Source organism: Podarcis erhardii (genome assembly GCF_964252035.2).
Source record: "Podarcis erhardii genome assembly, chromosome: 15".
In the NCBI taxonomy this organism is placed as follows: domain Eukaryota; kingdom Metazoa; phylum Chordata; class Lepidosauria; order Squamata; family Lacertidae; genus Podarcis; species Podarcis erhardii.
Window position 1 is genome coordinate 8841863 of NC_138505.1, and position 22613 is coordinate 8864475.

The 22613-nt window shown below is 46.8% G+C and overlaps 1 protein-coding gene across 1 annotated transcript; it reads left to right on the forward strand.

The window, feature by feature from the left end:
- Window positions 1-1751: 1751 nt before the first annotated feature.
- Window positions 1752-17793, forward strand: HAX1 (HCLS1 associated protein X-1). Its single transcript, XM_081841377.1, has 8 exons — window positions 1752-1886; window positions 3246-3466; window positions 9890-10047; window positions 13234-13291; window positions 14538-14647; window positions 15796-15913; window positions 16671-16794; window positions 17651-17793. Exons 1-7 carry the CDS (start codon window positions 1834-1836, stop codon window positions 16757-16759), a joined length of 807 nt encoding a protein of 268 aa, XP_081697503.1. The 5' UTR covers window positions 1752-1833; the 3' UTR covers window positions 16760-16794; window positions 17651-17793.
- Window positions 17794-22613: the final 4820 nt, after the last annotated feature.

Consider the following 22613-nt stretch of genomic DNA (forward strand, 5'->3'; position numbering starts at 1 on the left):
AACTTACCTGTGTTTCACTCGTCAGAACCATACAGAACATCCATAAACATAATATCAATTTAGCGGATAACTTTGAACTTGAGTGGCTCGTGGTAGTTTATTTAATAAATTCCAATGCTGCCTTTCATCTGAGGACCGCAGGTTGTTTTACAATATAAAAACACAAAGAAGCAGTAAGAAAAACAGCACACACACCCCAAGCCATTAATTGCTTAGCCAAAGGCCTGGGAGAAGGAATATTTTTTCCTTGGTGCCCAAAGTTATGTAATGAAGGTGCCAGGTGAGCTGCCCTGGGGAGAGCAGCCCACAAGTGGGGAGCCACTGCGGAAAAGGCCCTGTTGGTTGTTGATGTCCTCCCAACCTCTCATGGAAGAGGCACACAAAGAAGGGCCTCAGATGATGAGCGCAGGGTCCTCCAGCTATGGGGAAAGGCGGTTCTTAAGGTATTGCAGTGTTGCGAAGTATCTGTAGAACCTGCTTTGCTCAACCCCCAGAAAGACCAAGGATAAGTGGCTATCCAAGAGGGGTGGATTATTCCAGCAGTTTCCCCAATAACCCACCCCAAGAGAGCCCTTTCGATGCATCAACACTCCCCAAATATCACTTCTCTAGTTACAGGTAGGTAGCCGTGTTGGTCTGCCATAGTTGAAACAAAATTTTTAAAAAATCCTTCTAGTAGCACCATAAAGGTAAAGGGACCCCTGACCATTAGGTCCAGTCGTGGCCGACTCTGGGGTTGCGGCGCTCATCTCACTCTATAAGCCGAGGGAGCCGGCGTACAGCTTCCGGGTCCTGTGGCCAGCATGACTAAGCCACTTCTGGTGAACCAGAGCAGCGCACGGAAATGCCGTTTACCTTCCCGCCAGAGGGGTACCTATTTATCTACTTGCACTTTGAGGTACTTTTGAACTGCTAGGTTGGCAGGAGCAGGGACCGAGCAACAGCTCACCCCGTTGTGGGGATTTGAGCTGCCGAACTAATGATCAGCAAGTTCTAGGCTCTGTGGTTTAACCCACAGAGACCAACTAAGTTGGTTATCGGTATGAGCTTTCGTGTGCATGCACACTTCTTAGTCTGCATGCATACGAAAGCTCATACCAATAACAAACTTAGTTGGTCTCTATGGTGCAACTGTTTTTTATCCCTTCTCTAGAACTATTAGCCCGTAGATCTTTGGACTGGAGGAGGAATTCTGGGAGGCATCTGGGTCCAAAGTTGTTCTATGGCAGCCTTGAATATCTGTTGTCCAGGGATGGTAGCAAAACCTTGTATCCCTTAACTATTGTACAAAACTAAACCTGCATTTAAGTCTTTAAGTAATTAACATACAATAGTTAAAAAGGAGAGGGCCTGCCAGCCAGCCTGCTTACAATAAACCTGAAAAAAACTGAAGATTTGAATGGAAATTGAGACATCTCCAGTTATCAGCATTCTTGCAGGCAAGGGAAGCTTTTACATCAACCTCTGTGAGGCTAAAATTTACGATGTAATAATAATACTTGGTGCCCTCTGGCAGCGCCAGTCAACAATCGCTCTTAAGATACTCTAAATTCCCCATTGATTTACAAGGTCCCTTGGGGGACGTTGCGATTGAACTCGGAAACTTGCATTGCATTGCATCAGTCTAACTCACGAATAAGTCTATAAGCCGCCGGAGAGGAGAACGTCAGTTCTATCTCTGGAGTGTTGTTTAGAGGTAGCGTCGTGAAGCCTGGCTCGCTTTACGGCCGCCATATAAGGGCAGACGGGGGAGGAGGAAAGGGGGCGTTTCACAGCAGAGTGGCGGAAGCGCGAAGGGAGGCGTGGCGGTATTGCTTTACGGCTGGCCGCGGAATGAGCCTCTACGACGTATTTCGGGGTTTCTTCGGCTTCCCCGGGGAGCGGAGGTGAGGCTCTGGGAAATGAGGATCCTCCTCGCTTCTTATTTTGTGCGCAAATATTTTGCCCCCTCTCCTCCTCTGAGCTTTTCAAAGCTTGGCAGGCGGAAATCCCACCGGGGCAGCTTCCCTTCCAACACCTCGGGGCTACACCGGGCAAGTTTCTGCCTGCCTTGCAGCTGGCAAAGCGATCGCATTATTTACTAAGGCCTCATTCCAAGCAATCCGCCTATTTGGTGACGTTTTAACGACGTGTGGGTATCCTAAAAGGTAAAGGCTAAAGAGACCCCTGACCATTAGGTCCAGTCGTGGCCGACTCTGGGGTTGCGGTGCTCATCTTACTTTATTGGGTCATGTGGCCGAACCAGAGCAGCACACGGAAATGTCGTTTACCTTCCCGCCGGAGTGGTACCTATTTATCTACTTGCACCTTGTGCTTTCGAACTGCTAGGTTGGCAGGAGCAGGGACCGAGCAACGGGAGCTCACCCCGTCGCGGGGATTCGAACCGCCAACCTTCTGATCGGCAGGCCCTAGGCTCTGTGGTTTAACCCACAGCGCCACCCGCATCCCCTGTGGGTATCCTGCCCTTCCCCAAAAGCAGCTGGAGGGTCCCCGACTCCCCTTGCAACAACCCTTTGAGGTAGGCTGCACTGAGGGATATGGGCTGGCCCAAGCCCCGCCCCACATTTTATCTCCAAATGAAGATTTAAACCTGGGTCCATCCATGTAATCGTTTTTAGCCATTTTTATGTTAAGTACTTGGGTTAAGTACTTGGGTTAAGTACTTAATTCGTTCCGGAGGTCTGTTCTTAACCTGAAACTGTTCTTAACCTGAAGCACCACTTCATCTAATGGGGCCTCCTGCTGCCGCCGTGCCACCGGAGCACGATTTCTGTTCTTATCCTGAAGCAAAGTTCTTAACCTGAAGCACTATTTCTGGGTTAACGGAGTCTGTAACCTGAAGCGTATGTAACCTGGACTTTGATAGTTATCTAATCTTCCTTGCTGTATTATACTGTATTGTTTTAATTAGTGTTTTTATAGTTGTTCTGATTTTGTGTGGCGTGCCCTACCTGGGTGGATGGAGCAGCCAAGTAATTTTTGTTGTCCCTGAGAGGGGGCAATGACAATAAAGATATTATTATTATTATTATTATTAACCTGAAGCGTATGTAACCTGAGGTACCACTGTAGTTACAAGCTGTGGGTTGCATTGTGCATTACATGCTATTTTGATTTTTGTTTATTTAAACAGAGTACCGTGTAACAGTAAATAAGCCCCGCTAAGGCTGAGCAAGCACGTTAACATTTAAAGCAACACCCCCCCCCCCATAACACCTCTCCCCTTCTCCCCGTTGTTGCTACAGGCCCCGCGACCCCTTCTTTGGGGGAATCACACGGGACGACGATGACGATGATGATGAAGATGGCTTTGGGGCGAGGCACCCAGGGGACTTTGGGTTCGGGTTCACATTCAGCCCAGGCGGGATGCGTTTCCACGACACCTTCGGGTTTGACGAGCTGTTCCAGGATTTCAACAACCTCTTCCAAGAGATGGGAGCGAGGAGTTTGCCTTCTGGGCCCTTTGGTAGGCAAGATCTTGGGCGGCTTCAACTGGGTTTGCGTCCTGCTTGGGATGGCCCGGTTTGGAGGGAAGTGGGCATGTGGGAACTGAACCTGGAACCTTCTTCTCTTCCCTTAAAAAGACTTCAAGATTCTAGTCCTCATGTTTTTTTTTTATAAATATTTATTAAAGTTTTTAAATATAAATGCACAAATAATAAACAGTCTTACTTCTATCACAGACATAATTTCATCACTTCTTTGGACTTCCTCACGTCTCCCGCTCCCATTTACATCGTTAAAAGTTTTTTCCAAACAAATTATCAACTTGTTTACAATCTCATGTCCACTCATTCAAATATAATCTAGCACTTCTTCCAAAAAATTTTATATTTTCTTTAGTCTCACTTATCATCAAATTTCAAATCTAATTTAGTGGTGGCCAGTTTTTTATAATCTAGCATCCTTCTTAGCATTCAACCAAATTACAATGTTTTTGTAGATACTTCTTGAATTTCTCCCAGTCTTCCTCCATCTTCTCTTCTCCCAGGTTACGGATTCTGCCTGTCATCTCGGCCAGTTGCATATAGTCCATCAGTTGCATCTGCCACTCTTCCAGTGTGGGTAGATCTTGAGTTTTCCAGTTTTTTGCGATGAGTATCCTTGCTGCCGTTGTTGCATACATAAAGAATGTTCGGTCCTTCTTTAACACCTTCTGGCCGACAATACCCAGAAGGAAGGCCTCTGGTTTCTTAGTGAAGGTATACTTAAATACCTTTTTCAGCTCATTATATATCATTTCCCAGAAGACCTTCACCTTAGGGCATGTCCACCAGAGGTGAAAGAATGTTCCTTCGTTTTCTTTACATTTCCAACATTTATTATCAGACGAATGGTATATTTTGGCAAGTTTAACTGGGGTCATGTACCATCTATATATCATTTTCATTACATTTTCCTTCAGAGCATTACATGCGGTGAAGTTCAGCCCAGTGGTCCACAACCTTTCCCAGTCCTCAAACATAATGTTATGCCCAATGTCCTGTGCCCATTTTATCATAACCGATTTGACCATTTCGTCTTGTGTATTCCATTTTAACAGCAAGTTATACATTCTAGATAATACCTTAGTCTTTGGTTCTAACAATTCAGTTTCTAACTTCGATTTCTCCACCTGGAACCCTAACTTTTTATCATTTTTAAAAACTTCTTTAATCTGAGCATAATGTAACCAGTCTCGCACCTTATCCTTCATTTTCTCTAAACTCTGCAATTTCCAATTGTCTCCATCTTTTTCTAATATTTCCCAATATTTTGGCCATTTAGCCTCCATATTGGGTCTTTTTAGGGCCTTAGCCTCCAGAGGTGAGAGCCACCTTGGAGTTTTATTTTCCAGTAAGTCTTTGTATTTTGTCCAGACATTAAACACTGCTTTCCTGACAATATGGTTCTTAAAGGCCTTATTGATCTTAACTTTGTCATACCATAGGTATGCATGCCAACCAAAAGCATTGTTAAAACCTTCCAAGTCCAACACGTCAGTGTCTTCGAGAAGTAGCCAGTCTTTTAGCCAGCAAAAAGCTGCGGCTTCATAATACAACTTTAAGTCTGGCAGGGCAAAGCCCCCTCTTTCTTTCGCATCTGTTAATATCTTAAACTTAATTCTGGGCTTTTTGCCCTGCCAGACAAATCTGGATATATCTTTCTGCCACTTCTGGAAGCACTCCGTTTTGTCCACGATCTGTAATGTTTGAAACAAAAACAACATTTTTGGCAATACATTCATCTTGATAGCAGCAATTCGGCCTAACAAAGAAAGCTTCAATTTTGTCCAACTATCCAAGTCTCTCTTAATTTCAGACCAACATTTTTCATAATTATCCTTAAATAGACTCAGGTTTTTTGCTGTTATGTTTACCCCTAGGTATTTTACTTTTTTAACCATAGTTAGTTCTGTTTCTCTCTGAAACCTTTCCGACTCTGTATCTGTCAAATTTTTTCCCAACACTTTAGTTTTCTGTTTATTTAATTTAAATCCTGCCACCCGACCAAAATCCTGTATCAGTTGTAATACTCTTTTCGTACTAGATTCTGGCTCCTGCAGAGTCAAAACTAGGTCATCTGCAAAAGCTTTCAATTTGTATTGTTTCGCTCCGACCTGAATCCCTTCCACCAACCGGTCCCCTCTGATCAAGTTCAAGAGCACCACCAGAACCGAAATAAATAACAAAGGGGAAATCGGGCAGCCTTGTCGTGTTCCTTTTTCAATTTTGAACTCTTCTGTGACCACATTGTTAACTATTAGTTTAGCCTTTTGTTCTGAATATATTGCGTCAATCCCATTCTCAAACCCCCGTCCCACTCCCATTTCATTCAAATTTCCCTTCATAAATTTCCAAGAAATATTATCAAAGGCCTTCTCCGCGTCTATGAAAATTAACACTGCTTTTGTATTTATATCTGTTTGCAAAAGTTCCAAAACGTCAATAATGTTCCTAGTATTTGCAAACATATGTCTGCCTGGGAGAAAGCCTGCCTGGTCTTTATGAATTACTTCATTAAGAACTCTTTTAAATCTACTTGCCAAAATGTCTGCAAATATTTTGTAATCCACATTCAGAAGGGAGATGGGACGGTAGTTTTTAAGTTGTGTCTTTTCAGCTTCAGATTTTGGTATCAATGTGATAAAAGCTTCCTTCCACGATTCCGGCGCCTTCTTCCCTTCCATAATTTCATTACAGACCTCCATCAATGGTTGGATCAGATAGTCTTTTAGTGTCTTATAATACTTGGAGGTCAGACCGTCTGGCCCTGGAGATTTGCCCAATTGCATGTTCTGGATAGCTTGTTCAATCTCTTGCTGTGTTATTTTGTTGTTCAGGATTAATCTGTTTTTTTGTGACAACTTTGTTAGTCCATTTCTTTCCAAAAATTGTTTAATCTCAACCTCATCTTGCGGCCCTTGAGTGTATAATTTTTTAAAGTATCTCTGGAAGCACTTTCTAATTTCCATGGGGTTCTGGATATTTCTTCCTTCAATTTCTAGGTTTGTAACTGTATTTAGTTTCTGTCTCTTCTTCAACTGCCAGGCTAGCAGTTTCCCACATTTGTTTGCCGATTCAAAAGTTTTTTGTTTCATTAATTTAATCTTCCATTCTATTTCTTGGTTTATCAATTTGGAGTATTGAGCTTGATACAATTTAATTTCTCTCAGAATCGGCTGTGACTTCGGATTTGATCTTAATTTCTTCTCCAATTCTTTGATTTTCTGCAAAATCTTATCCTTCCTTTCATTTTGTGTTCTTTTCTTTACAGTGTTCTGTTGTATCAAGAACCCCCTCATGACAGCTTTGCTTGCGTCCCAGATAGTTCTTTTTTCCACCGTAGTGTTCATATTTATTTCAAAATAATCCTTTAGAGTTTTTTGGGCCTTCTTGACAATCTCCTGATCTCTAAACAAGCTATCATTCATCTTCCATCTAAAGGAACCGGTTGGCAAAAATGTCATATCCATCTTCAGCGCATTATGGTCGGAGCAGGTCTTTGGGCAGATTTCCACTTTTCTGACCTTGGGTGCCAGACCTCTAGATATCCATATTTGGTCGATTCTTGTCCAAGTCAGTTGGGCTTCAGAGAAGAATGTTCCCTCTCTTCCCAGGGGGTTCTTAGTTCTCCAAATGTCAATCCAGTCCATATTGTCTGCCATTTCAAAAAAGGTCTTTGGCAGTCTGCCGTCTTTTGTAACATTTTGATTTTGTGACTTATCCATGTTTGTCGATACGACCCCATTCATATCTCCCATCATAATGATGTTGTTGTAGTCCAGATAGTCCAGCATAATCTCATGCAACTTCTTGTAAAATTCCGATTTCCCGTCATTTGGTGCATAAATTCCTAATATCAAAATCTTTTCTCCTTGATATTGTATCTCAATTCCTAATATTCTTCCATGTTCGTCTTTGAATAAGAATTTAGGTGACAGGCTCTCTTTTGCATATATCACCACTCCTCGCTTCTTTACTCTGTCCGAAGATATGAATTCTTGACCAAGTCTTTTGTTTATTAACACCTTTCTATGGAGCCTAGTCACATGTGTTTCTTGTAAGCAGATAATATCCAATTGTTCTTTTTTTAATATATGAAAAATTTTCCTCCTTTTTTCCGGGATGTTGCAGCCATTAATGTTCCAGCTCAAAAGTTGCAGAGACATCCTGAATAAATCTGGTTATTTTTCAGGGGGTGGTATCTTATTCAGAAGATCTTCAGGGTCCAAGGGTGCAGGTACCTCTGGTGTTTCAGGCCCTGGAAGTTGGTCAATTCCTTTGTGAAGGTCCTCTCCGTATACGTTCAGAAATTTGTCTCTATCTTCTGATGTTCTGATTTTGATCTTCTTCCCTCTAAAAGTAAAAGATAGTCCTTGAGGAAATTCCCACCTAAAGATGATTGAATTCTTCCTTAGTAGTCTTGTCAACTCCAAATAGTTAGATCTAAGATCTAGCAGTTGTTTAGGAATATCCTTGTAAATCTCAATTCTTTTGTCCAAAATGTCCAGTGACTTTCCGTAGTGTAGGCCCAAAATCTTATCCCTTTCCTCCTTTGACCTCAGTATTATCAAACAGTCTCTGGGCTTCTCTTTCTTTAGAAGTCTTCCGAGCCTAAAAGCCGAAACAATTTTAAAATCCTTTTCCTCTAAACTCCAAAATTTGGAAAATTCTTTAGTCAAAAACTCAGCTAGGTTGCCTTCTTCCACTTCTGGTATTGCTCTTATCCTTAAATTGCTCTCCCTGTTCCGCAGTTCAAGCATAGACAAATAGGTCTGATGTTCACCTACTTGTTTGCAGAGTGGTCTTACCTCTTGTTCTAAATTTTCAAGTTTTTGGCTGGTATCTTCAGCCAATTTCCGATTTTCCCCTGCAGCCTCCTTCAATTCTGCAATTGCTTGAGTATTCTGTGCAACTTGTCCAGATAATTTATTTAAACATTCTGTGTTCTGCTCAATTTTATATGTTTGCTCATCGGCTTTCTTGTCCAAAGATTCTACTTTCTTGTCCAAAGATTCCAATTTTTCAAAAATTTTCTCTAAAATAGCAGTGCTTGCCCCTGAGGCCATATCTTCCAGTTGTAATTCCTCAGTTTCTCCCTCCCCTGCCCGAGGCAGAGAAACAGGCAGAGAGACAGCTTCCACCTCAGAAGGCAAAGTAGGCACAGATGATCTACGTGCCTGTGAGGCTGCGGTTAAAGTTGTCAAAGTTGTTTGTTTAGTTCTTCCTCTCCTTCTTGTACCACTCATTCCAAAGTTATCTAAAAGTCAAGGTCAAGCTGAGTTGTTCCCATGAGAAAGCCACAGCCCAGATGGTAACAGTCAGCAGAGGGCCGGGAAAGGGAAAGTAAAATAAAAGTCACTGTTATAGGTCCCAAATCCTCTAGGGGGAGTTTAAAATATTTCAGGAAAGAAATCAATTTCAGTTAAAATAAAGTCAGATTTCTAAGTCCAAGAACCTTCAATAAAGAGATTTTTCAGCAGAGTTGAGGTTTAATACAGCAACAGTGTTTCTGATGGTGCAAGCTGGTAATCCAAATGCCTTAAAGTAGCAAGTTCAAATTCTCTCAGATTGTTTCAAAGTTCAGATTCAAAGTATCCAAACTGCAAACTGCAAGCTGACAGCTCAGTTTCTCAGGCAGCTCCAGCGCCTGGGGTTTTTAGTTAGAATGTAGCTCCAAAGGGAGAAAGATATCCCCGTATAAATTAAAATATAAAAGTCCAACACATAAAGTTATTGTTCCACTTTGAATAAAGTTCAATGGGTGCTCAGATCAAGTAATTTAAAAGATCTCTCTTTGCCTCCACTCCTCCAGCTCTTTGCGTTCAAGTTCAATGGGAGCGGAAGACGGACTTCCTGTTTTTCGTCACTCCGCTTTCAGCCAAATTTAATATTTTAAAGTCCCAAATTGCATACAGTCAGTTGTTTACTCACGAGTTGTTGTTTTCAGAGCATAAATTTCAGGAAGAAAGGTCAGCGCTCACTGGCAACAGCTACGCGGCTTCACTCCGCCGATTGCGGAACGACCCACAGCGCCGCAGCCTCCTCCGCGATCCGGAGCCCCTTACGGGGTTCCTTCAACGTTTCGGTGGCCGCTGCTGGCGCCCGCCGGGTCCCGGGACCGCAGGCTTCTGCTGCCTGCGGGTTTCCGTTTCGGGTCTCCGCTGCGCCGTAGCGGACGACCCTTTCTCGAGCGGAGCTTCCCTTCCCGTTAGGAAAGGGCAGCCATTGCCCTTCGCGCCGCCTCCGGAAGTCAAGATTCTAGTCCTCATGGTCCTGAATAAAAGGGAGCAACTCTCTAGATATTCAGACGGCGGTTTCTCCCCAGATTCTGTGCCCCTGAGCTGCAGCCTTAACCCCAGAATAAATAAAATCAAAATGAACAATTGTTGTTTATCTGCCCACAGATTTCCCAGAGCCACCGGCACCATCACCTGAGAAGAGGCAGACTCTGCGGGATTTCATGCTGAAACATCCGGATAGCCAGAGGTCCAGCAGCAGAGCCCTAGAGGACGACTCAGGCCCCACAGCTCCAGAGAGGAGGCCCTGGCAGCCATTCCAAGGGGTGTGTGGTGCTCTGAATTGGGGACCATCCCTGATACGATGCCTCATCTTTGCCTATTGGTTTAGAGTGTTTGGTACCCCATTCTGCTACAGGAAAAGCTCCCAGATTGGCTTATGTAACAACAACAACAACAACAACAACAACAACAACAACAACAATAATAAATTTTATTTATACCCTGCCCTCCCCAGCCAATACTGGGCTCAAGGCGGCCAACAACCAATAATAAAAACAAGTTGATTAAAATACAATTTAAAAAACAAGATTAAAATACAACATTAAAACATTAGGATGTAGCCTCTTTACAGGAGGAGAAAGGAAAAAGAAAGAGGGGGAGGGAATCAAACTGATTCTAAGCCAAAGGCCAGGTGGAACAACTCCGTCTTACAGGCCCTGCGGAAAGAAATCAGATCCTGCAGGGCCCTGGTCTCATGAGACAGAGCGTTCCACTAGGAGGGAGCCAGTGTTGAGAAGGCCCTGGCTCTGGTTGAGGCTAATATAACTTCCTTAGGGCCCAGGACCTCTAGGGTATTGCTATTTATGGACCTTAAGGTCCTCCATGGGGCATACCAGGAGAGGCAGTCCCGTAGGTACGAGGGTCCTAGGCTGTCAAGGGCTTTAAAGGTCATTTAATCATTTAAATATAATCATTTAAATCAAAGAATCCCTGCCCGCAGGCTTGCATCCTAAGAAAAAAACACAGCACACGAGGGGAAAGGGACAGGGAGGGAAGAGGAAAAAAGCAAACTCAGGTTCCAGTAGGAGCTGCCCTGCTTCTCTTCTCTCCCACTGAGCTGGCCAAGTGAAATGGTTGCAATTCTGGCAGAGGAGGCCTCATGTTTGGGGTTGGGCAGGGGCGGTGGCCAGAGAGATGGGGACAGTCTGCTCCTTAAACAAATCCCCAAAGTCAGGTGTCAGGTGCTGGTGTGGTTGCTCAAGAGCAAACAGACAAGACTCCAGCCTGTCTTTTCCAGGCTTTATTATCTGTACAAAGTATTTACAGCTCAGAGCGTCGCAAGTCCATGTCTGCTCAGTCGCTAGCAGAATCTGGGAGTGGGCGGTCCTTATACCTTCCCCAGCATAACAGTCGTGTGACCCCCATCCTTCTCCTCCCCTCTCTGCGCGCAAACCTACTGCGCAGAGTGGGCGCTGGCAAAGGGGGACTTGCCTCCCCTCCGCTTTGCTCAGGCTCGGTGTTGAGCCTCTCCCTACCATCTTCTGATCCCTGCGCCCCTTCCCCACTGTAGGCAGGGCTTCCCTCCTCGCCAGAGGAAGAACTGCTTTGCAAGATCTTCGGAGGCTTCCTGTAACACAACTGCCCTTCCACCTCTCGCCTCTGAGCTGATGGCAGTTCCCTGACATCAGGGATCATTGCAAAGGAATTGCCTGGTTTGACCTGTTCTGCCCATAATGCAGAATGAGTTGGAAGACTAAGGTGGTAGAATTCGGGGTGGCACTACGTCACATGACCGGTAGGAAGACAAGAAGCTGCCTTGTTCTGAATCAGATTACTGGTCCGTCTAGTTCAGTTCTGCCAACACTGGCTGGCAGTGGCTGCCAAGGATTTTTAGACAAGGTGTCTCTCCCAGCCCTGCCTGGAGGTGTCACAAATTGAACCTGGAACCTTCTGCATGCAAGAAGCAGATGCTCAACCATTGAGCTACAGCTCTGCCCCTTAAATTTTGAGGGGCACGGTGATATTTCTGCACAATCTCACGCATGCTTAAAAAAAACAACAAAAAAGACCTTTCCCATAGGAAATGAGCACGTCACAGATAGGGCTGTTGTAGCATTTCCCCCCTGATAGGCTACTTTTCTGCAGGCAGGGAGTTATTTCCATGGATGGATGGAATTTAGATCCTGCCCTTCCTCTCCAAGGAGCCCAAGGCAGCAAACAGATAACTATATATATAGCTATGCCTCCTACTCTGGATGTGGGTGGTGCTGTGGTCTAAACCACTGAGCCTCTTGGGCATGCAAATCAGAAGGTCAGCGGTTCGAATCCCCGCAATGGAGTGAGCTCCCGCTGCTCTGTTCCAGCTCCTGCCAACCTAGCAGTTCGAAAGCATGCCAGTGCAAGTAGATAAATAGGTACCACTCCGGCGGGAAGGTAAACGGCGTTTCCGTGCGCTCTGGCTTCTGTCACGGTGTCCCGTTGCGCCAGAAGCGGTTTAGTCATGCTGGTCACATGACCCGGAAAGCTGTCTGTGGACAAACGCCGGCTCCCTCGGCCTGAAAGTGAGATGAGTGTCGCAACCCCTTAGTCGCCTTTGACTGGACTTAACCATCCAGGGGTCCTTTACCTTTATATACAGCTATAACAAAAAGATTCAAAAACCAATAACAATTTAAAGGTAAAGGGACCCCTGACCATTAGGTCCAGTCGTGACCGACTCTGAGGTTGCGACGCTCATCTCGCTTTACTCACCTCACAGAGTGTTTGTTGTGGGGGAGGAAGGGAAAGGAGAATGTTAGCTGCTTTGAGACTTCTTTGGGTAGTGATAAAGCGGGATATCAAATCCAAACTCTTTCCCTCTTCTTCTTAACTGGACAAGGGAGCCGGCGTTTGTCTGCAGACAGCTTCCAGGTCATGTGGCCAGCGTGACTAAGCCGCTTCTGGTGAACCAGAGCAGCGCACGGAAACGCTGTTTACCTTCCCGCCGGAACGGTACCTATTTATCTACTTGCACTTTGACGTGCTTTCGAACTGCTAGGTTGGCAGGAGCAGGGACCGAGCAACTGGAGCTCACCCCGTCGCAGGGATTCGAACCGCCGACCTTCTGATCGTCAAGTCCTAGGCTCTGTGGTTTAACCCACAGCACCATCCATGTCCCTGATAACAATTTAGAACATTCTAAAAGCAATTACAGTTGAAAACAATACTCCTTGCAGTGATCTCAGGGTTGTTTGGAACAGTCTTCTTTGGCAACCAATTACCTGGGTGAAGAGAAGTGTTTTTACAATTCCTCCCGGAAGTTAATAATGATGGAGAGGGCATTCCGCAACTGGGGAGCCATCACTAAAAAGGCCCTGTCATGGGTGAACGCTGATTGGATAGCCAGTCTTTCAATCGCTCTGCCATATCACTCCGCCTTCTCCTTCTGCATTTGTTTTTTCCTTCTCCTATCGCTCGCACAGTTTTCACAGACCTTACTGACTGCGTTCTCTGTTGTTGTTTTTTTACAGCTGCGAGAGACTGATCCACCTCTCCCAGAACTGAAAGATACCCCAAAGGAAGACAGAGGTCAGAGGGCAAACGGCGGGGAGGGAACAGTGGTTGGTTTGGGGCAAAACATCCGAAGAGCCACATGTCTGGGTCTTTTGAGACCGCCCAGATTATTCATGAGTGTTTTGGAAATGGCTGGGTGTCTGTATATATGCGAGTGTATGTACCGTATTTTTCGCTCCATAAGGCGCACCTGACCATAAGGCACACCCACTTTGGGGGTGGGATTCAAGAAAAATGCGGCTCTTGGGGGCTTTTGCGGGAGGTGGGAGAAGTGAGATAGTCTTGCTCTGTCCCTTCCCCCACCTCCTGCAAAAGCCAGTGATAGCCGCGCGAAACCTCCCCAGGGCAGTGGGATGAAGGCTCCCCGCTGCCCTGCGGAGGCTTCGCAAGCTGCTCAGGAGCTTGTCAGGGCTGGCGGGCGAAGCCCGGCCCCCCCCACCCAGCGCCAGGGACCACACATTCGCTCCATAAGACGCACAGACAATTCTCCTTAGATTTTAAGAGGAAAAAAGTGCATCTTATGGAGCGAAAAATATGGTAATTTGCTGTGTGATGCAAGAATCTACCCTTTCATTTTGGGAAGATAAACCCTCCATGTTCAGGAGCAGTATATCTGAGTATGTGTTCAGTGACTGGGGATAGCTAGGGTTGCCATATTTCAAACAGTGAAAATTTGGACAGAAAATTTGTTGAGCATTGAGGGGGGCAAAATTATTTGGGTTTTTAATAGTTTTGCCCAAGGTTATAGAGCTTTTGGGGCAAAATCGCAAACAAAACTACCGTTTTGGAGCTATTTTTACGGGAAATCGCCAAAAAACGGCACTGCCGACATGAGTTGCCATATGACTGGATTTTCCCAGACATTTCTCTGATTTTCACCAGGACGCTGCTGCCAAATATTCGGGATATTCCAGGCACATGGCAACCCCTAGGTATAGCAGCAGGGGGCTGTTGCTTGTGATCTCCCCAGAGGTGTCTGTTTGGCCTCTGTGGGGAGCCAGATACTGGACTTAGCCGTATCTGTTTTGCCAGGACAACTCTTGTGCATTCAAGTGGCTAGTCCTTATTGTTGCAGAGGAAAGCATAGAAGCCTCTCGGTTAAAAATGATTCACACTCTAAGCAAAAGTGTTTTTACATGCTGAATTTGTTTTCTTAAGGGGGGATTATTGTGGAAACTTGGATGTCTTGCGGGAAGAATGGAGAGGGGTGTGTGAGTGTAAAAACTGGCTCAGCTGATACTCGGTTACATATCTATTACAGATCTGGACTCGCAGGTCACGTCCAAAGGGCTTGAGACTATTCTTCCCCCAGCCCAACCCCGGTCGTATTTCAAAAGCGTCTCAATCACAAAAGTGGTAGCACCAGATGGGGTATGTGCCAAAGCTTCTTTAATCCAGTGTGTGTGTGTGTGTGTGCGCGTGCATGAATGGGTGTGTATACCAGGTTAGCCTTATGCAGAGTAAAAAGGTAAAGGGACCCCTGACCATTAGGTCCAGTCGTGGCCGACTCGTGGCTCATCTCGCTTTACTGGCCGAGGGAGCCGGCGTACAGCTTCCGGGTCATGTGGCCAGCAGGACTAAGCTGCTTCTGGCGAACCAGAGCAACGCACGGAAATGCTGTTTACCTTCCCGCCAGAGCGGTACCTATTTATCTACTTGCACTTTGACGTGCTTTCGAACTGCTAGGTTGGCAGGAGCAGGGACCAAGCAACGGGAGCTCACCTCGTTGCGGGGATTCGAACCGCCAACCTTCTGATCGGCAAGTCCTAGGCTCTGTGGTTTAACCCACAGCGCCGCCCACGTCCCACCCTTATGCAGAATAGTCCCATTCAAAATCCATGGACGTGACTCACTTAGGCCCATTCACTTTGAATATCTGCTTTCAGGAGTACTTAGATGGTACTTGTGTCCATTGGATTTTCACTCCTCTGCCAAGGAGAGGTTGAGAAGCAATGGTGATGGATAGGTTTATTTCATTGCGCTGAATATTTTATCTGCATTAATTGGCCTTGGGTGGTGGTTAAAGGGTAACATATCAATATGTAATATTGTTCTGCTCTGTCACTTTGTGGGGCCGCCTGTTGGTGGCCATGCGAACTGCAACGTGATGACAGCCTGACAATTTTATTATATAGTGATAAGTAGAGTATAATGTACTGATAATTTAGCAATATGTTCTGCATTCAGATGAATTGAAGAGAGCGTCAAGCTGCATTGTGAAGTTTACTTTTTAACCTGGCAGCAGGGGGTGCTGCTGACTGACATCTCTCAGGACCGCCTGGCTTTAAACTGAAAAATGACAAACTACACAATGGGCTCAGTAATTTATTAATCTTCAAAACAGTTTAGGAGGTATTGACTCCTGAGGTCCCTGGAAACATAAAGGTCTCCTCTGAATGTTGGCATGCCATTCCTCACACTGGATCCTACTGGATCCCCTTCTTAACGAGCAGAGTCTATACTTCTACCCCAGGAATCTTCCCCAAATTTCACCCATCCCTTACATCCTCTTGCTTCAGACGGTGGAAGAGAGGCGGACAGTGCGTGACAGTCAGGGTCACGAGGAGACAGTTGTCACCCGCCAGAGCGGAGGGGAGCCACGTCCGGGGTTTGACGGTGGCCGGCAAGGAGCCTCAGGTGAGTGCAAGGAGGGGGAGCCTGGTTCGAGAGAACTTTCATCTCATGCTGGCCTTTGCGGGTAAACAGTCACGGGAAACAGAGATTCGGCATAGCGTTTGTTCTGCTGTTCCTGAGAAGCACACAGAAGCTTCCTAAGAATCTCAACTTTTGCTTCTCCGGTTTTTCTTTTTTAAGTTTCTAGTCCTTATGTGTCAGTAAAGTTCACTCTTCATTCAAATAAAGAAAGCAGTCCAGGCCTAGCGAGCACAGCAGCTCTTCCCAGTAGGTCTTGCCCCACTGTGGCAGTTGTGAGGACGGAAGGTCCCTGCCTTCCACCGCTCTCTTAAGGCTTCTCCCCAGGGCCCTTCCCCAGCAACCTGAGACTCCTTCGTCTTGTCATTCTTTGCTTCACCCTCTTCATACCTCTTCTGGTTCTGGGAGACCAGGAGAGAAGAGGAGATGGTCACACAGCAGGAGGGGGAGACTCCCTGGCTTCTTCAGCAGCCTGGCCACCCCCTCCTCTCCAGCATCCACTTCTACCTCTGAGTCTGAACGGCTCTCTGTCACTGCCTCTTCCTGCTCACTAAACCCTGTTCCCTCTTCATCTTCGGACACTTCCTCCTCCCAGTCTTCTCCCTCTGACCACCCATCGCCTTCCCCTGGCTCTGAAGCCTTCTTCCCTCAGGGGTTCCTCAGCTGGTACCTCCCACTGCTCTTTGGCATCCAGCCTATCCATGACACCACCTCTGGCTAACCAGGCTGGTTCCTTCTGCAGGAGACCTGTCGCCCTTCCGCTCACGCCCTGGAGAGGACCTAGGCGACTCCGCTTCCATCCTGGACACCTTTTTCCGCCGTTGGTTCTAGAGCCGATAATTCTGCCTGGTGGGTGGCCTTAGAGGGTAAGATTTGAGGGCTTCCTATGCAGTGGAAGACTGGCACCCATTGGGGCTGGTAGGGTGGAAGGCAGGGAGCCCAACAGCAGGTGGTGCTAGAGCCAACCATAGCTGTCAACCGCCCCTTATTTGGCAGGAAAGTCCCTTATCCCGGCACTGTGTCCGGCTACTGTCCCTTATTGATGATGTCCCTTCAATTTCCCGGGTTTCAAAGGAAGCAGCTCCTCTCCCTCCCTCCCTGCCGGCCAGGGAGGAGGGAGGCTCCAACTGTGTTGCTTGGCTGCGTTGCTCACCCAATAAGGAGTCTAAGAACGACTGGGGGGTGGAGCTTGTATGCCTTGTGCCGATCAAATCGGCCGCGTTGCCTGGGGACTCGTCTTTGCTCAGCGCTTCCCAGCGGAGAGGTGACGGTGGTTTTCCTTGCTGCATCCCCTTTGCCGGGTTGCTGCGCTGTGGGAACCACCGCTTGAGGCTTCGTTTGGCTGCTGGCTGGGCTTTCTGCCTTTGGCTCGGAGGGGCTCAGAAGTTGAACATACCTGTGCTGGGAAAATCCCTTATTTTGGCTGCTGATCCCTTATTTTCGAGGCTGCTGGTCCCTTATTTTCAAATCTGTAAGTTGACAGCTATGGTGTGGTGTTGTGGGTTGGAGTGTCATACGAGGTCCGGAGAGAGTCCTGGGTTCAAATCCCCGCTTGGCCCTAAAAGGTCACTGAGTCAGTCACAAGCTCGCAGCATAAACTTCCTTGCAGGATTATGGTGAGAATGAAAATGGAGATTTGGGGGGAGAAAGAGCAAGGCGGAGAGGGGAGGGACGTTGTGTTCTTCTCTGTTTCATTGGGTTTCTGTTGTTTTTTCTTTTCAGATTTGTGCCCTCTGCGGACAAGGCCTCCATTTCAGATATTGCTTCCTTCCTGCGTGTTTTCAGTTCCCTGCGGCCTCCTCTTTCTTCCACGCGGGCTCCATCTCCCGGAAATATAACATTAAATAGCCTTTATTTATGCATAAGATTTTTCTGTGTGCTTATTTGCCGTTGCCTCTAGCAGGAATGAAAAGGGCAAACCCTCCTGCTCAGTCGTTCCTCTTGAAGACCGAAAAATAACCCTGTCGCATCCATCATGTCGTGTCAAATTGCTTATATATTTAGAGCATTTGCACCCTGCTCTCCAGCCAAAAAGGGTCCCAGAGTAGCTTACATGCAGTCAAAGCAAGGCAGTCACTACCCGCAGGCTTACAAGCTGGAAGGTACATGGCACACAAGGGGAAAGGGACAGGGAGGGAAGAGGAAAAAAACAAACTCAGGGCACACATTCTGAAAGAGTTGTTCTTATAAGGCCTGATGGAGCTCGGCCTCAAATCTGAAAAGGAAGAAAAATAACAACCCAATGAAAAAAGAAGACTGGAATCTGAGGATGGGAGATGATGTTTGTTTATAGAACGTGACTTTTATAGGATGCTAAACTGGAGTGGCTGAAGTGAATGTTGTTTATGTACAGCAGCCCGACAAAGAGTCGGAAGTTCTTTAATTTCTGAACTTTATTTTTTTCTCTCTTTTAAAAAATCTCTTACCTATTTCGTCTTCTGTATTTCTCTGTCTTTCCTGCTTTTCTTTCTCTCTTTTTTTCTATGTTCTTATTGTATTTAGATCAATATTTTAGTTTTTGACTCCCCACCCAAAAAAGGTATTTGATATTAAGCTTTGTATGTCCATTTATAAATCCTAATAAAAAATATTTTTTTAAAAAAAAAGAAGGCAGGAAGGAAGGGAAAGAAAGAAAGAAAGAAAGAAAGAAAGAAAGAAAGAGAGAGAAAGAGAGAAAAGTCTGGACAAATTCATGAAAGGTAAGGCTCTCAGTGACTACCACCAATAATAATAATAATAATAATAATTTATTATTTATACCCTGCCCATCTGGCTGGGTTTCCTCAATGATTACACTCTGTCTCCACAGTTGGAGGCAGCAAAGTTTCAGACTACCAGTTTCTGAAAACTGCAGGAGGGGAGAGTTTTGTTCAGGCCCTGCTTAAGGGTTTCCTACAGGCCGTTGGTTGGACTCGATGGGCCATTGGCCGGATCCAGCAAGCTCTACTCAGGCTCTGTACCTTGGGCAGGAGGAGACACATACCAGTGGTGGACAAAAGTGGTGGACCTGAGGCAAAAGAGGGTGGAGCAAAAATTCAAAGTTCACCTTGGTACGGTAGGCTGCTTTCGGTACACACTCGCCACACCCTTTTCCGATCCTCCACCCAGGGAAGCAAGAGGCATGGTCAGGTTTCAAGGGCAAATTCCAGCCAGGCAAGAACATGCAAGGAAGGGCTGAAGAGGGGGTGGGGCCTAGCAATGGCGGAGGAAAACGCTCGGGCACCTGGAGCGGCAAACATGACGTGCACCGGGGGGGGGGGCGCCGATCCTCCCGGGGGTGCCATCAGCGGTGTGACAATCCTCCCGGGGGTGCCAGCACTGCCCGCCGATTGTGCAGATACGCCCGCCGTGTGGCGCTGACCACCGCGGGGGTACCGTATGTTCCAGCGTATAAGATGACTTTTTAACCCAGGAAAATCTTCTCAAAAGTCGGGGGTTGTCTTATACGCCGGGTATGGTTGTGGTGACGTGGAGGGAAGGAGGAGAGGGAGCCAGTGAGCACGGCCCGCCGCTTTGCTGGACGGCTGATCGGGGCTCGCTCGCCTCGCCTCAGGCTGCTGCTGCTGCAGCGACGGCAGAGGCAGCGGAGGGGTGCATGCTCTGCCCCTGGCGGCGCATGGCGGGCTTTAGGTTGGGGGGCTCCAGCCTGTGCCTGCTCCTCGCCTCACTGAGGGTCTGGCAGCTCTGGACCCATCTCCCTCGCTCCAAGGAGCAGCGGGCAAAGCGGCGTTGGGAGCCGGTGCTCGGGGCCTGCGCTGTCTGTGGTCTGCAGCGGGACTCGAGGGCATGCGGCTTTTCCTGGTGCACAGACTCGCCGCCTCTTCCCAAACCAGAAACATGACAAGAAGGGCACGGAGTGCACAGGGAACCTGCCGGGGGCGCCGCCAGCCCCGGCGCCATGTGGGGCAGTGGCAGCAGCCGGCCAGTCCCCGCCCCCTCCTCTCCGCCCCCATCCCACGAGGAGGACCAGAAATGGGAGGTGGGGGATGGGTTTCGAGACTTGACTTTCATTTCCCAGTCGACAGACATCGCTCTGCCTGTTATGTACTGAAGTTCTCACCCTGGGCCAGCAGGGGGATACTGTAGATAGTTATGCAAATAAGGGATTGAAAGTGATGTTCAGTGATTGGATAGTTTTAGAAAGTTGTTACAGTTATGATGTACTGGAGCTCTATATAAGCAGGCTGGCTGAACCCTTCAGTTCAGTTCTGTCCTGGCCTCTGAATAAACAAGAGCTGTTTGAAGAATCGCTGTGTCATCTGATATGTTCACCCACAACTTAACATTGCCAGCCACCCTCCTTTCTCTCCCCCCCCTCCGCAACTTCCTCTCCCGTCCTGTCTGAAGAGACGCCCGATGAGTGCCAAAAACTCTCCAGCGTATTTGCGCAATCAGCGGGCGGATTTTCGCTATGACGTTCACGCCAATCGCTAAAATCCACCCACTGGGAGTTCGAGCGCTGCCACACCGATCCGCCCGGGGCGATTTTGTCACCCCCCTCCCAGGCATGACAGCCAGGGTGGACCGCACCCTCCGCACCCCCCTTGCGACGTCTCCTGGGCCTAGGGAGAGAGTTGCAGCTGACTTCCAGACCTGAGGTGTTCCCCATCCCTGGTCTAAAAATACCTGTTCCCTCCCACAAAACCAGTCTCTCTTGCCGATTGCCAGATCATCTTCCTTTGCCCTCGTTAATCACCCTCTTGGGCTCTTTAATGTCGCTGACCTTGGAAACTTGGTTTTAATTAGTGACTCAATTTACCTCCAAGCTCTGCCAGTAGGCGTGGGGAACCTTTCCCAGTCAGCAAAGATGGCTGCCATCTTTGTCCTCGGCCCACACAACTCCTACAGAAGTGCCCAGAGGCAAACTGCAAAAATAAAACCTGTATATTCCACGTAGTGTCCGTTTCTTTAAATACAACCTTTAAAAAATGTTTGCGATACCAAACTCATTCCCATGGGTCTACTCCCCCCCCCCCAGCTTTCTTTTTTCTTTTATTTCAGAATTCAAAGTTACATTTGATCGCTCAAGGGTTATAATCCTTATTCAACAATACAAATGACTTTCTGCTCATCCTCAAAGTTTATAATCAGAGTTGCAAACAATTGTGTCTTAAAATCCCATCATTTCCAGTTTCATCCTCTTTAACAGGTTTCTCGATATATTCTGCTATTTCCCGCCTTAAACTTCAAATCCTGCTGTGGACTTTTTGTGTATGGAAAATTATTTTTAAAAATAGACTAGAAAACACTTTCTCTCCTTGAAAGATTCTGGATCTCTATCAGAGCTATCAGTCTTGCCATCTCTGCATATTCCGTGATCTACTCTTAAGCAGAACTTCATTGGAGACGATTTCCTGCGCTGCTTAATATAAAGCTTGAGATGAAAGCAAGTGTTCAGTTAGGAAGAAAAAGGCAGGAAGAAACCATCTGTCAACCAACATTCCCCTTGACCAGAGTGCGGCCATTTTGTTTGTACCGCCAAGCCCCTGGCTGAGATGTTCCCATCTTTCTAGCCGGGCCAGGTTATGTTTTCGTGTTCTTTGTGTGTCTGTGTGTTGTGTACACAAGAAAGGGAAAATGGGTACACAGGACATAGGACAGTTTGTGCACTACCACACCTGAAGTGGCACCCTTAGTGGACCACAAAAAAAGGATATTGTAGAGTTGAGGACAGGTTCAGCAAAGGGCAAGGGAAACCATCAAGGGCATAGGTAGGCAAACTAAGGCTCGGGGGCCGGATCCGGCCCAATCACCTTCTAAATCCGACCCTCAGACAGTCTGGGATTCAGCGTGTTTTTACATGAGTAGAATGTGTGCTTTTATTTAAAATGCATCTCTGGGCTATTTGTGGGGCATGGGAATTCGTTCATTATTATTTTTCAAAATCTAGTCCAGCCGCCCACAAGGTCTGAGGGACAGTGGACCGGCCCCCTGCTGAAAAAGTTTGCTGACCCCTGATCAAGGGGATGGAGAGGTGTCCCTGTGAGGAAAAGTTGCAACGTTTGGGACTTTATAGTTTAGAGAAAGGGCAGGTAAGCGATGGCACGATAGTAGTTAACAAAATTACACCATGCATGGAGAAAGTAGATAGAGAGACGTTTTTCTCCTCTTTTCATAACACTAGAATGTAAAAAAAAAAAAAAAATGTATACTGCTACCGGTATATCATAAAAAATACACCCAAGCGGTTTATTGCAATAAAAGCATAAAACCGTACAATAAAACCATTAAAGAGTCAAAAACTGTTGGAAGAGTCAATACAGATAAGAGATAAAATTGTTAAACTGTGGGACTCACTGCCACAAGAGGCAGTGATGGCCACTAACCCAGATAGCTTTCAAAGAGGATTGGACAAATTCATGGAAACTGTCTTCATGGCTTCTAGTTACAGCTGCTGTGCTCTTTTTGATGACCTGGGACTCGGGCTTGGAACCAGAGGAGTCTCACCGGATCCTTTGCCTCAGGCATCATCTGAACCAAGTCTGGGGCCTGATCCTGAAAAATCCCAGTCTGCACAGGTTCCCCTGCAACAAGCACCTGCTGGGCCGAGTCAGGGGCCTGAGCCTGCCCTGGCTCCAGATGCAGGAATGACCCCGTTGCCTCCAGCTGGGCCATCACTTACAGCTGCTCCACTACCGGTTGGGTCAGGGGAGGCTGAGGCAGCCTCTGGGTCTAGTAACCCACC